The sequence below is a fragment of the Grampus griseus genome (assembly GCF_964374135.1).
Source record: "Grampus griseus genome assembly, chromosome: X".
Lineage (NCBI taxonomy): Eukaryota > Metazoa > Chordata > Mammalia > Artiodactyla > Delphinidae > Grampus > Grampus griseus.
In genome coordinates, this window is record NC_138999.1 from 3,634,395 (window position 1) to 3,650,582 (window position 16,188).

General features: G+C 40.2%; 1 protein-coding gene across 2 annotated transcripts in view; it reads right to left on the reverse strand.

Annotated features, from left to right (window-relative positions):
• Positions 1-6,341: 6,341 nt before the first annotated feature.
• The window catches only part of LOC309839093 (neuroligin-4, X-linked), a gene marked incomplete at both ends in the record, with an annotated part of 267,724 nt that continues 257,877 nt past the window's right edge, over positions 6,342-16,188 (reverse strand). For both annotated transcript variants that reach the window (XM_082680635.1, XM_082680634.1), the window contains one exon: positions 6,342-7,191. In XM_082680635.1, the coding sequence (XP_082536761.1) occupies positions 6,342-7,191 (850 nt within the window). The remainder of the gene's footprint in view (positions 7,192-16,188) is intronic.

Genomic DNA, 16,188 nt, shown 5'->3' on the forward strand with positions numbered 1-16,188 from the left:
CCTCAGTAGTTGCGGCACATGGGCTTAGTTGCTCCGCGGCACGTGGGATCTTCCCAGACCAGGGCTCGAACCCGTGTTCCCTGCATTGGCAGGTGGATTCTTAACCGCTGTGCTACCAGGGGAGCCTCTATATATCCATTTCTTTAAATAAGATAATAAGAACCTGCAGAGAAAGTACCACTTTCCTCCCTTAGCAGAATCTAATTTTTTATTTTTTTTCTAATCAGGCAGCCCAGAAAAGGGGAGGTGATGAATACATTTGGAGGAAGTTGTGGGAAAGAAAAAACACCTCTGCCATCTGACTGCTAGTAACTAGCCTGATAATGGCTAAGTGGGGTGGGCCCCACTGCATAAAAATAATTTGAGGTACCAGGAGATAAAAGTTGTCCGCAAGCATGTGGGGATAAGATGGAAACAAGAACAGTGTGCAACCACGAAAAATGACCCAGATGACTCACCATCCTTGCGTGTAAGTTACTCAACTCCACCAAGATGGGCTTAGTCATCTCTGATGGTGGTGCTTTATCACTTCTGGAACATGCAACTCTAAAACTATTCCATCTATCTATCCATCTATCCATCTATCTATCTACCTACCTACCTACCTACCTACCTATCCCATCTTTCTTCCTCTCTTCCTTCCTTCCTTCCCTTCCATCCCTCACTCCTTCTTTCTTTCCATCTATCTATCCATCTATCTATCTACCTACCTACCTATCCCATCTTTCTTCCTCTCTTCCTTCCTTCCTTCCCTTCCATCCCTCCCTTCTTTCCATCTATCTATCCATCTACCTATCATCTATCTCAACTATCATCTATTTATATCTACCTACCTACCTACTCACATCTATCATCTCTACCAGCTATCTGTGTGTTATGTATCCATCCATCCATATCTGTCTCTATATTAATAAATCATTATCCATCTAGCATTCATCTATCTGTTTATCTATCTACAATCTATATATCTGTATCCATCCATTCATCCAACTGTTCATCCTTTATATCTGTCCATCAATCATCTATTCAATCTATCTATCTATCTATCTATCTATCTATCTATCTATCTATCTATCTGTTTTTTGGGTTTAACATTCCTACTGTGTCCCCACCTCTCTTGACAGGATGATAGTAATTAATTTATCAAACAGGCTGCTCTATCTGCTTACTCAGCTGCTTTCACTGCACCCAGCGCCATCCCACCACATTCACACCATCCCCACAACTGCTTCTGGAGGGAACACTCTCGAATCTTGCTCCCCAAAAGACTTGGGGATAATTGGGAACCAGAAACACTGGCATCATTTTGCAGGCTTGTTGGAGATGCAGACTCCAGCCCACGCAATCCCTGCTGGATCAGAACCCGCCCTGTAGCCTGATGTCAGCACATCCTTGGAAAAACGTTTGAGAAGCACTGATAAAAATCGCAAATATGGGCTTCCCTAGTGGCGCAGTGGTTGAGAGTCCGCCTGCTGATGCAGGGGACGCGGGTTCGTGCCCCGGTCTGGGAAGATCCCACATGCCGCGGAGCGGCTGGGCCCGTGAGCCATGGCCGCTAAGCCTGCGCATCCGGAACCTGTGCTCCACAACGGGAGAGACTGCAACAGTGAGAGGACCGCGTACCACAAAAAACAAACGAACAAAAAAATGCAAATATGCTCACACCACTTTTGTGCCATCTTTTGCCGTCTGCTGCTTGAATTCAGGACAAGGTGCACACGGCATGCCTTGTGACTTGAGGCATGTTATCAGCTGGATGCTACTCCCCTCCTTCCCCACACCTTTCCCGGTGACACCTTCTATTTTTCAGCTAGGACAGAAAAAAGCCATGGTTCCCCAAACGTGCCGAGTCTTCTCACTTTGAGGGCGTGAGTTCTGCCCTCCCGAAGCATCCACCATCATTGGTTTGTCTGCGTGGATGCCCACATACTTGGAGGGATGTGGTTTGGGGTAGCTTCCTACAGAGCACTTCCCACCCCTTGCAGACGAGGTTAAGGGTCTGTGTCTAGACTCCCACTGGCACCCTGGGTACCATCTCCATCACCTCCTGCTGCTTCCTGGCTGTACTTCCCTGCTCTCCGCTTGGAGTCCTAGGATGGAGAGAGCTTCTTCTTTCATTTTTAACAGAAGCCCCAGCACAGAGCTGGGGTGATGGAGAAGCTTGGTAAACATTTGCAGAAAGAATACATGAATGAATGAATGCATACGTTTTTACCATTTGTTGAGTTATTCAGAATGGCCATTCAGAATGCATCAAATGGTGAAAAAAGGAATGACTCCCCTATTTCAAAAATTGGCTAGAGATCTAATTTTAAATCCACGAAAATGGCTTTTCCATTAAATAGATATGACATATGTTTATGTATTCATGAAATATTATTTACATATTTATAAAATAGTTACTTATTTACTTATATGTAAACATATATTTTGTATTAGATAATATAACTCGTATACACTAGAATTATAATATGTATATATAACATGATATATATACATATCTGCAATATATGTGTAATATAAAATGTATGTTTTAAATATATAAAATATATATTACATATTATATCACACATATGGTATGATATCATATTATTTTATATACAAATGTATATGTTTCATATAGTATAGCTATTATATATGTATATAAATATAAAAATATATACTTTATAATTTATATTTATTAAAATTCAATTGTAAATACACAATATATTAAAATATTTATTTGTATGTAATATATAAATGTGTATGTATATGTGTATATATGTGTGTATGTATATATCCTGTGTACGTCACATTCAGCAAACGACCTGAGCCCAACATGTAAAAAAAAATTCAGAGTTCGAATACAGCAGTCACAGTCTTTGCTGTTTTCCTTTACCTGATAATTAGCTAATATTATCATGACATTCATGAACTTGAGTTAGAAATTTTTGCTGCATCCTTCATTGGCGAAGAGTTTGGGCTCTGAACACACGATCTTCCTTTGAATCTGAGTTCTGCTGCTGCCTTGTAGCTTAATGTTTCTGATCCTCAACATCTTCAGTTCTAAAATAGAAGTAATACAGGTGCCTGCCCCTTAGGGCTATCGTGACTGTTAAGATAAGGAATGACCAGGTGCATGTGAGGGCTGGACAAGTTAGGTCGCATCGGTATGGTAGTAATTTTCTGCCTCTCCAGTTGTATTCAAATGAATTTCTTGCTGTCAGAGATTTACTCAAATAAGGCTACTAGAAAGATTTAAGGCATGACAACAAACACAACTCAAAACCCAGCAACATAAGAAGCAGCAGTGGCTTCCATTTCAGGAAACATCCTCTCGTTATGAGTTTCACCAACCAGAGTGTCTTTCTCCAATGTCAGGCCAGAAGAAAATCCCTAGCGGGGACACAAAACCTGTTCATGAGGACGAACCACAAGAAACTGATCTATTACCAACTGAGTGTGCCGTTTATCATCTACGTCAGATGTATCGCTTAGTTTTTAAAGTGAAAAAGACATCTAAAGAAGGAAAAACAAATAAATAGGATAGGGCACCTACAAAAAAAGAATGGACGCGTAATTATTTGCACAAAGCATTAGAAAATACTGTGATATTTTATTATTAAAAATGCTGCTGAAAAGTTTATACATATGTGTCCAGCCATATATATCTTCTATCATTACTTAAGGCAAAATCAAAAACAAAATCGCAAAATAATAATCCAAGAAACCATTAAACCCTGCGTGCCAGTGAAGGTCAAGAATAAAAGCCTAGGAAAGTTTTTTTCTAACTTATGTCTTTTTTTTCTTTTTTTTCCTCTTTTTTATAGATAGCAAGTATATTTTATTCTCATAGAACTCTATGAAGATTCTATAACTTCTTTCCATGTAGAAATATCATTTAAGGTGTATTAAATTGCTTTTGATCATAATCCTTTGTAAAAGCTAAAGTTATTCACTTAACAAGAACTCTTTTTTTTTTTTCCTTATCCAAATGTCACAAGCCTGATACATTACTGTGCATATTGCTAGCAGAAGACAATTGGAAATACTAAACAAATACTGGAATTCACATTACAAACATACCGGACCCACATTGGTGCCAAGCATCACGTCCTTTGTAGTTTCCTGGAGAGCCTATTCGTCGTAGCTTAGCTGGGGTAATACACAGCTTGCAGAAATGGCCTGACAATAGCTTTCAAAAATGATGAACAAAAATCGTACCCATGACACCTCTAGCTGCACGAGTGATGTTTCACTCTTTGCAAAGTTGGGGTTATATTTCACATATGTATACACAGAGAATCACTCTTAAATTTAAACCAAGATGAACAACAGAATTTATTGGACGATCTGTATGCATTCTTAAAAGAACTCTCTTTTTCTAGCGGGGCCATTTTCAAACACTTTGATAGACATTGCTACAGTTTTAGTTCAGGGGTTCAATAAGCAAAGATTATACAAAGAGACAAGGAATTTGGACTATCTTTGTGGAGAATGTCCACCTTGGCAAAGACATATAGTGCTGGGTTTCCATGAGAACCATGCCCAGAGACATCTTCAAATATCTTTGGCTACTATTTCCTGGTGTCGCAATAACTTTTGAAAGACAAAACATAAAGTCACCATGGTTACTATTCTTTTTCCTTCCACTTTAGGACACTTGCAAAAGATTCCTTAAGGAAAATTAAAAGGACGATGAGAAAATGACAAAGTGTCAGAGGGACAAACTTCTCATCCCTGTCTCGCCAATTTAAAATGACTGAATATTTCTGTGTGTTATCTTGACAGTGAAGCCATCCTAACTTCCCGGAAAACCCATGCAAAGCACTTTGAATGTTCTATCCTTTTGTTTGTTTTCTCTCTGTAATACTCCTGGATCAGTGACTGATACACAAATCCACAAATGGTAATAGTTTCAGACAAGCATATGTTTTATCCCATAAATGATATAAAAAATAAAAATCCCTGCTTACTGATAAATAAGGGACTTACTGCTTAAACAGAAAGGAAAGACACATGCCCTCTTTCAATCTGATTAGCTAAGCTGAGCAGGTATTTCATCAGCCAAACCCTTCTGCAGCTGCTCGGGAGTACAGAGCTGTATTGACTCAGCAGAGCTTGGCCCTACCAAAGACAAGCTTTCTTTTCCTTTTTGGCAGGACCCTGGGATGGGAAGCAACTCTTCCTCAACAGATTCAAAGAACCAGAACTACAGAACGAGACTTGTATTCTGTTTCTCCCCCGCGGTCACTCTGCATGTGCGTGCGTGTTTCTAATTCAACAAGCTTTAAATAGGCTCCACGCTGGGGATCCATCCTGGGGTTGCAACTTCATGAAGCCTTAACACACAAAAATAAAAGTTTTCCTAAAAATAACGGTCTCCTAAGAATGCTGTCGCATGCACTTTCCAGCCCAAGAAGGGGAGAGAGAGCCTAGTCGAACAGACGGTCTAGGTCCGCTGTGTGAAAATCACATCCTCCTACAAATGAAACACGTTAGAAAACCCCATGTCTGTTGGCCACAAGGAATTAAGAAGAAAATCCTCCTTTGTCCTGGAGGAGACAGAGGTGATATGACTAATGTATATATCGATTTATATACATACAGACCACAATGGAAAGCACAATCTTGCTAAAAGCTCTTTCAAACTGAAAACACCAATAAAAGCTTTTTTTGTTGTTGTTTTTGTTTCTGTTTTTCTCTCGGTGTGTGTTTGTTTAAACGCACGGCTATATACATTTTTTTATTTTTATTTTTACAAAGTTTCTTAAATAGAGTTCAGGCTGGCAAAACATCTCTTTGCACAGAACTCTACGTATGTAACTGCATAGTCAGTTCTTTTATTTTAATAATAAAATTCTACTTTTCCTTCTCTCTGGATTACACCTCCATATGCTGGGTAAAAGCCCATAGATTCTTTCTTCACTTAAGTAGAGCCATCTGTTGTATGGCACAAAAAGAACTTTTATTTATTTATTTCAATTGTAATTAAAAAAAAAAAAAGTGTCCTCGGCCGAGTTTCAGAAGTTTCAGCTTCTGTGGTCACACTGGAAACATCCAGGTCCTTGAAACTTCGATGTCCTAGTTGCACTAAAGTTTGCCGGATGGTGGAGATCTTAAAGCAGTATTGTAACAGCAATGTATACGTTTCACATTTCGTAGGGTCAGAAGTTGATCTCATTGTACTGGGAAATGCCAATGGAAAGGGTCTGCAAGGACACAGTGGCTGCCCTTTTGCTTTTTGTTTTGTTTTGTTTTGTCTTAAGCCAAACATTCCCTGTTTGGAGATGTTGCTTCTTTCTTTCTCTCTTCGATGTGGCTGAGGGGAGGCGCAAAGGGAGGGGAAGAAGACGGCAAAGCTATACTCTAGTGGTTGAATGCCCGTGGGGTAAATTTGTACTGTTTTGTCCTCCACTGAAGGTATTGAACGTGTGCAAAGGCTGCATCCCCGTCAGTGTGTTGGGAATCATAGTGATGGTATTTGGTGTCATAAGTGGGATGTCATCGGGGGACCTGCGCAGCGTGAGGGTGTAGTCTGGAGGGCAGGTGAGCCTCAGCGTGTCGTGAGCCTGCAGGGACTCACACTCGTGATCATGCTCCAGCTGTTTCATCTGCAGGGACATGATCTCTTCGTTCTGGATGTGAGCGATGTCATTTGTGGTATTTCTCTGGGGACTGGGGCGCCTGTGTGTCTCATGGCGCCTCTTGTCCTTCTTATAGTACAGCGCTGCAAACGCCAAGATGTTAAGGAAGAGTAAGGATGCCCCCACGGCAATGGTGACGCTCAACTCAGTGGAATAATCCCGTTTGGTTTCGATGAGGACGGTGGTGTCCTCAGGCCCCGTTTTATGAGGGTCCTTGGAGTGTTTGGGGTTGTTGGCGGGAGTGATCGCCGGGCGTTTGGTCGTGGGCCATATCTTGGCAGGAGATCGCCGAGTTCCGTAGGGAAAGGAGGTCATGTCCGGAGGAGGAACCTTTGTGGTTGTGGACACATACTGGAATATCTCATTCAGGTTGTGCAAGTGAGGCACGAGTTCCAACCAGAAAGCCACTTTTGTGGCTCGGTAATGGTCCCTCACTCTGGGTTTCAAGCCAATATGCAGATAGAGCTGGTCTTTGGGGTTATACTTGGACCAGGCCACTTCCTCAAAGCGATTGGGTTTTGTGTGAATGAACTTGGTGTCCTGAGGAACGGGCTGATTAGGATCACTGGGGACAGAAGGGAGAAAAAAAGAGAAAGGTCACACTCTTCCACATTTCCCAAGTAAATTTTAATCAAATACAATGAAATTACAATCAGATAATCTCATGTGTTTATTGATATGCACAAAGTACTCAAGTAGCAACAAATACATGGTGTTTTAATCCCGACGCACTACCATTTTGCCTTTTCTTTAAAATCCCCTTACCTTTATTTTAAAAATAATTCCTGATGGCAGTATGATAGCATTTTCATAACACTCCTACATTTTTTAAATGCATCCAATTATCTTCCATGATAAAGAAGGAAACCAAAAATGTGTCTTGCATTTCAAGTTGTTTAACTACTTTTGAGTCAGAAATCTCAACCAGGGTGATTTGCCCCCAAGAGGGCATCTGGTAACATCTGGAGATGTTTTTCGGTTGTTATAAGTGAAGGGTGGTGCCATGAATGGGTAGATGCCAGGGTGACTGTTAAATATGCTCCAGGGCACAGGACAGCCCCTCCACAGCAGAGAAGTACCTGGTCCCAGGTGTCAGTAGTATTGAGGCTGAGAAATCCTGAGTTAGAGGCTATGGTCCAAAATTTGTGCCATTCTCTTTCTTCCTCAAGAATTGCTTCTTAGGTAAATGAATAGATACTGTGGTTACAACTAAAATGTATGTTAAAAATCAAATAAAAACTGGCTTTTGTAATTACAAGATGTTAATAAATAGAATTATGCATCAATTGTTCGCTCTCTCTCAGAAGGAGAAATATGTATGTACTTGGAAACCTTCTGAAGACTGAGTCACGTAAAGATCACACAACATTCCGTTGATTTAAGAAGTTTGGTCAGACGGTGCTTTTAGATATGCAGAGTTAAGGATTTTAGGAAAAGTACCACACGATGCAAGAAATTGAGGGGTTTTTTATAGATTTCAAGTGCGCATGGCAACTATGAACCTAAGAAGTCTCCTATGATTTACATAAGTGGACACAGGCAGAAGGAGAATCACCAAAATGGAAAGATTCTCCACAAAACATGGTACTTGAGACATCTTTGCAACTAACTCTTTTAAGATAACAAACAACCTCCCCCCGCCCCGCAAAGATATCATATTCTCATTTCTTCCATTTTTTTTAGGCTTGGTAAAGTGAGCTGTAAAACAGTTTTCATCTTAATGTGTACTGGTTTGGAAAATTTGAGATCATGCATGATATAATGCCACCTAGTTGACACTGAACATTCAGACATGATGTGCAGACCCAGTTTGCTTAGATCTATTGCTCCAGGTGCTCTAACTTCTATCTTCCAGGTAACACTTTTATGAAGCTGCCTTCAGCCACTGCCTGTTTGCTCATGAATCAGAAGGCTGGGGAATCAGAAGGTCCCACTGGAAGACCTAAAGGCTACAGACATTCCCAAGTAGCGTGCAGGATGCGAACGATGCACTTGACCAACAGATGCATCTGCCAAAGGAAGGACTTTAGCCCTCAGCCTGAGGCTGTCAAAATCATTTCCATACATCAAGTTCTGCATCTCTCCCTCTTTACAAGCTGTGAAATCTTGAGCAAATCCTTAAGCCTCTCTTAGCCTCATCTTCCTCATCTATAAAGTGGATAAGAATACTGGGATGGAAAGGAAGTGAGAAAGGTTAAATAATAACTACAATATTCCTGGCATGTAGTGAGAGCTCAATAAATAGTATCCCTCTCTGCAATGCATAAATTAGAATACCTACAAATTGCTAGCAAGAGAGGACTATAAATAACATACTGTATACAGCCACAGAATATACCTAATACTATACATTCTACTTAGTATATGCTACATAAACGTATACTGTATACCAGTATACATGGTACACTAATATACTAGATACAGTGTATGCTGCATAACAATATACTGTATATATGGTACACTGTGAATTATATATAGTATATACTGTCTGTGTACATCATAGCATACATGGTACAGTATATACTGTATATAGTATATGCTATATCAAAGTATACTACACACTGTGTATAGTATATACCACTGTATACCACAGTATATATGGTACACTGTATACTGTATATAGTATACATTGTATAAAAGTATACTATGTATTTCATAGCATATATGGTACACTATATACTGTATGTAGTATATGCTGTATCAAAGTATACTGTATACCAGTATACATGGTACACTAATATAGTGTATGCTGCATGACAATATACTGTGTATATGGTACACTGTTAATTATATATAGTATATACTGTTTAAAAGTATACTGTGTACATCATAGCATACATGGTACAGTATATACTGTATATAGTATATGCTCTATCAAAGTATACTATACACTGTGTATAGTATATACCACTGTATACCACAGTATATATGGTACACTGTATACTGTATATAGTATACATTGTATAAAAGTGTACTATGTATATCATAGCATACATGGTACACTATATACTGTATATAGTATACGCTGTATCAAAGTATACTGTATACCACAGTGCATACGTTATATTATACACTGGGTACAGTATATACTGTATAAAAGTATACTGTATACAACAGTACATGCTGCATACTATATACACACACAGACATATATATATATAGATGCATAGGTATATATATGATCGTAGATATGATTACATATGTGGTATGCAGGACAAAGAAATTTTACCACATAACTGAGTACACACTAACTGCTGTGCTCTTATTAGTGAGATGATAAAATATAAAAAATTGTAGGTCTTAATACTATGAGCTTTCTTATTTATGTGTTCATTTATAAACATGTATATACTTTAAAATAATCTGCTTTTAATTCATTTTTATATTCTTACATGTTTTCAAAAACTGTTGGATTTAATATAGCACCTCATGTTTTTTTATTTGAGTCTTCTGAAACGCATTGTTGGAAAATTCCTATTTAACTGGAATCTGTCATGGAGAAATTTGTCATCGATTTTTATTTATCGTTTATTTATCGTTCTAAAAGCAACGAAAGGGAGCGAGGATTCCTACTATGTTTGCATTGATCTGATTTCACGGAATTGGGTCTTTTAGTTGTACTGACCTTTTACTGAAGAGAGGGCATCTAGGAAAGAGAGTGTCTTTTCATGTAGGATATTTGTCGATTTTTTTTATGGAATTCGGTGTACATTTGAAAGGTAAGGAAACACATTTATTTTGTTCTCAGAGAATAGAGGATTTTGAAAATCCGGTAAGTATGCTTTAGGCCGATACAACCTATCAAAGTTCTGGGAGATGCACAGTCAGAAGCCTGAAACCAAGATAAACTCACGGCGCTTATGAAGGCTCATCATTTCCCCTTGTCAAACACCCCAAAGACAGTAAGATCTCTATGTGGGATACCACTGCCTTGTTGTTTAGACTTTGCTTCAGCACATGGCGTCTTCTAATTCCCATGAGTAAAGTTCAAGATGATAATGATTAAGGAGAGAATGAAACAGACACACCTTCTTTCTCTAGTAAAAACCTCAACACCTACCCATACTCCTCGTCACCTAAACATACATTTTCACCTGTCATATTTCATTTGCGATATCGTCTTAGAAGTGGAGGGTTAAATGCGTCTTCAAGGTCTTGTGGTTCATCTTATTTGTGAGAGATGGGTAACACGATTCCTTTAAAAATACCAGTGAACCCTCTGATATGCTCCTTTGGATGGTATAAGGTTTTCCTTACCCCTAAAACAATGTCGTGGTTGACCATTTGTCCCTAGACCTCTAAGAAGAAAACTACCCCCTGCACCAAGAAGTATGTGTTCAGTCCGTCCTATACAACCGGTAGAGATGTTCCTTCACTGAGCTTAAAATACTTTGGGGCAATAAACGTCACTTTCAAAACCAGGCTTTGACTGCAACTCTATCTAACCCATCTTTCCTGTCTGTTTCCTGATTTTTTGCAAAGATTGAGCAAAAGTTGAAATATAAATCAATCACAAGATATGAGCAAAATCAAAAGTAGAGATGGAATCTGAAAACCAATGAAAAATACGTCGTCCCACCCACTCGACCTATACAACTGTATTTCGACATATTGCAATATGTATGTTGCTCTTCTTACATAATATATATTGGCTTATCGGCCAACAGCCTTCCCATCTCTGAATTCTAAGAGCCTCCGAGGACTTCCATACATAATGGTGAAGGTACTGTTCACAGCCATATCTTCTGTAGAGACCCTAATTCAACCCATTTTATCCACCTCTCCTCACACAGAACCCAAATTGCATTGGTCTTTGATCAATGGGCACCTGATTTCTACTGAGTGGCCAGGACCAACGCCTTCCCACCTATTCCCAAAGAGGCTGGATGTGACAAAGAGTTTAAATCTGTGTAATCATTCATAAACCTTGGGATTAGTTTGAATTTTTCCCAGACATAACTTCTCCTTTATCAAAACTCTCCAAGTAGCCTTATTTCTAGCCTAATACTTAATGTCCTGGCTTCACTGTCCTTTCCCAGCGCTGTTTTGGGTTAGTCTTCTCATCTGGATTATTGAAACAGTCTCCTAGCAACGTCCTTCCATCCTTCTATCCTTCCTTCCTTCCTTCCATGCCTACCACACACACCATCCCCACATTATGTTTTCTCTGCTTAACAACAACAAAAACTTTGCATACCAGATATATCTACACTTAAGCCTACATGTAAGGTCAGAACCGTTAGCTTTGGTCATACAAAAAGAAGCCCCAGTGTTCACCTCATCTCAGCAAACGTATGAATAGTCAGGATCATCGGGGAGGGGCAGCAGATGTGAAGTTCCACCCAGCGATCACGGCAAAGCATGTTCTGACACAACATAATCCTTTCTTCTCAGCCATGTGTTGTGATTAGACGTACGACAGGATATTCTTATAACCAAACTCCTGTCTCTGTAGTGCTTACAGGGAGCAGTGGATGGCGCTCAAGTGTATTCCATCATATTCTGTGGGTCACTGCCTGAGTATGGGTTCTGGAGAACAGAGTTAAGCATCTCACCTCACACTGTGACATCAGGGATGGTTTATCCTATGCTCTTCCCTTGCTGGCATCAAATAAGGTATGAGACCCTTAATGACATGAGAGATGGTTTACTCCCATGCTGTTCCATTACTGGCACCATACTGCCTCATTCTCCTCAGCTGGACCACTTTGGCAGCCCCCTAGGGACAAAGAAATCCTCCACCACACAGGGCTGATCATGCCACTACCCTGTTTAAAATCAATCAATGAATAACTAGCAACCACCTCATGAGCCATATCATCTATTGGCGAACACCTAAATCACTAGACTTTGCTCAATCCCCCATTTTCTGTTAAAGCACAAGCTACTGAGATGTGATCCTCCTGACTTACGTTTGAAATGGCACACTGCATTGCAGGTTAGGGGAGGTTCTGAGTAACTTCCTTAAAAGATGATTTGAGGGCTTCCCTGGCGGCGCAGTCTTTAAGAATCTGCCTGCCAATGCAGGGGACACGGGTTTGAGCCCTGGTCCGGGAAGATCCCACATGCCGCGGAGCAACTAAACCCGTGAGCCACAACTACTGAGCCCGCGCACTAGAACCCGCGAGCCACAACTACTGAGCCCACGTGCCACAATTACCAAAGCCCATGCGCCTAGAGCCCGTGCTCTGCAACAAGAGAAGCCACCGCAATGAGAAGCCCGTGCACTGCAACGAAGAGTAGCCCCTGCTCGCCGCAACTAGAGAAAGCCCGCGTGGAGCAACAAAGACCTAACATGGCCAAAAATAAATAAAATTAATTAAAAAAAAAGAAAAAAGAAGATTTGAGTCATTCCAACGACCTTTCTAATGTGTTGTGAAAACTCATTGCCTTAATATCCCCAAGTACGATTTCAGCTATGCTCCACATGGACCACAGAAATAAAAATAGCTCCTGCTTGGATAAAATCCAGATTCTTCAGACTGACATCCGAGGCCATCCATTAGCGATATCCTGTTCCCACAGCGAGATCTCTACCTGGACTCTGGTCGGATGACGGCTACTCCTCCAAGCCAAGTCCTTATTCCTTCCCCATCCGCTACTTGAGCGTCTTTATGAAATCCAAAAGTACCCTAAACACGCACCACTAGTGGCCACAGGAGTATACTGGGCCAGGGACTAAGCCCAGGCTATCTGACATCTCCACCACTGTGTTCCCCAAATGAGGGGCGTGAACCACAGGCAGTAAGCGAAGTGATTTTAGGAATATAGAGTTATGGAATTAAAAGGCACTCAACATCTTAAAAACCATTTTAAAGAACACTCAACATTTTCAATCCTCACTTAGTCGTTGACAGGTCCTGGTGACCTATAGGTTTGGTGCTAGCATTTCTCTACCATCTCATGACATTAATTTCCTTTAATTTTTCTTTGTTTTTTTTTTTTTTTTTAACAACAAGAGAAAATCCATCTCAGACCCTTTGGCAGGCAAGCACAGCTAATGAGAATTTAATGGCTTTATTTGGATTTTGTAGTTTTCTTTAATGGTTCAGTTAAATTGATGATGAATGATCCTAGCTTTCCATTTAAGAAAATCATATAAAATTGATTCCCAAAACACATGAGAGAAAAAGAAAGTAGATGGCTTTAACAAAAGTAAGTCATGATCTGTGTTTAGATGTTATGGAATTAATGATGGGTTTGGATGGTGATGTAGTCGATAGGCATGGCCATGGTGTGGGAAACGCTCCTGTGAGTGTTTTTGCTTCAAAAGAAGGCAACACTTTGCAAGGGCAGGCATTACCTATCTGAGTTCTATGACACAATTGGGCATTGGTCCTGCCTTTAAAAGGGGTTATGCATTGAACTGTTTCCCTCTCAAATTAAGATACACTGAAGTCCTAACACCCAGGACCTCACAGTGTGATCTTATTGGAAATAGGGTCATTGCAGATGTAGTCAGTCAAGTTAAGATGAGGTTGTAGTGGAATTCCCTGGTGGTCCAGTGGTTAGGACTCTGTGCTTCCACTGCAGGGGGCACTGGTTCGATCCCTGGTTGGGGAACTAAGATCCCGCAAGCCGCACGGCCCGGCCAAAAAATAAAAATTAAAAAAAAAAAAGATGAGGTCATACTGGAGCAGGATGGACTCTTAAACCAATATGATTGGTGCCCTTATAAGAAGATGGTCAAAATAAAAAAGAACAAAATAATGCCATTTGCAGCAACATGGATGCAACTAGAGATTATCATACTAGGTAGAATAAGTCAGAAAGAGAAAGACAAATACCATATGATATCACTTATGTGTGGAATCTAAAATATGACACAAATGAACTTACCTGCAAAACAGAAACAGAGTCACAGACAGAGAGAACAGACTTGTAGTTGCCAAGGGGGAGGGGAGTGGGGGAGGGATGGATTGGGAGTTTGGGATTAGCAGATGCAAACTACTATACATAGGATGGATAAACAATAAGGACCTACTGTACAGCACAGGGAACTATACTCAACATCCTGTGATAAACCATTATGGAAAAGAATATGAAAAAGAATGTATATGTGTCTATAACTGAATCACTTCACTGTAGAGCAGAAATTAACACAAGATTGTAAATGAACTATACTTCAATAAAGATAAAAAAGAAGAAGATGGCCATATAAAGACAGACGTGCTGGGAGAGTGCCACGGTATGACAGATACAGAGCTTGGAGAGATGCAGCTACAAGTCAGGCAACACCAAACATTGCCAGCAAAGCACCAGGAGCTATGAAGCAGCATGGAAACATTCCCCTATGGGTGTCAGAGAGAACTCAGCCCTGCGGACACCTGCATGGTGGACTTCTAGCCTCCAGAACTGAGAAATACACTTTTGTTGTTTTAAGCTACATCATTTTTGGTACTTTGTTGCAGCAGCCCTAGGAATCTAATAAACAGGGGTTACTTAAAAACACTTGCTGACTTAACCTCAATCACCTCCTTGTCGAAAAAAGAACCTTTTGGGGACAGACAAGCATCTCTCCCCGGCACGGTTGTACTGTCTCCGTTTCCCACTGTTTTTCTTAGGTCAACCTTGTAAGATGGGACAGTCCAAAGTGGGTATTGGTACAACATGTTTTCCACTCAAGAAATGTGCCACACTTTTCCTAAGACTGCAAAACCATGAAACCACTTCCCACCAGAGTATCTGGAATCATTGTAAAGAATGATACCTGCTGACCCCCTACACATCCCCGGCATCCCCACTTCCTCTCATGAGAGCTACAAGAGGCTCAGGCACTGCAGGGCTGCTGCAGTATGGGGGGGCCTAATTCCACCCCCCAGCGGCCCACAGGAAGATTCTCCATCCTCCAGAGCCGGGAGGACCTTCACTGTAAATTCGGTACGAGAAGCTCAAGGTTAATGACAGAAGCGCAGGCAGGTAGAACAGAATGCTACCTCATTAATTTCCGCAATTAGGTTATTCGACAAGAGCAAATGAAAAGATGCTCTGATATGTGTAGCTCCTTAAGATGCTGGGGAGTCTTTTCTTCCGTTGTCTGCAGAGAATCTGCTCAGTGGAATACGGGTGGACCCTGTTATACATGTAACGCTTGTATACTTCCTACTTTATTTAGCCAATGAGATTTCTATATGTGTCTATAGATAGATATACAGCTAAATATACACACATGTATGAAATTTATATTAATGAAATAAACACGTGTCAATATTTATATATAAACAAAATAAATATATTTTGTGTGCCTATGTATATATAGAAAATCAATCTCACAACAATGGAGAAATCCTATGCATGTACATAGATACACATGCACATATATATCTTACACACACACACACACGGGATTTCTCTACAGTTATGAGATTAGGAGTTATTACCTGTGCATATACATATAGAATATATATACTATATACACATACAGTATTTCTATATATTTATTATGAGATTTATTTCATTCCTTGCTATGCATTCCATGTGGCACTTGTATTTTGATAACCCTATTATCTAACAGACAAGACAAGGTCCTACCTAGATTTGAAACTCCAGATCAGTTGCCCAT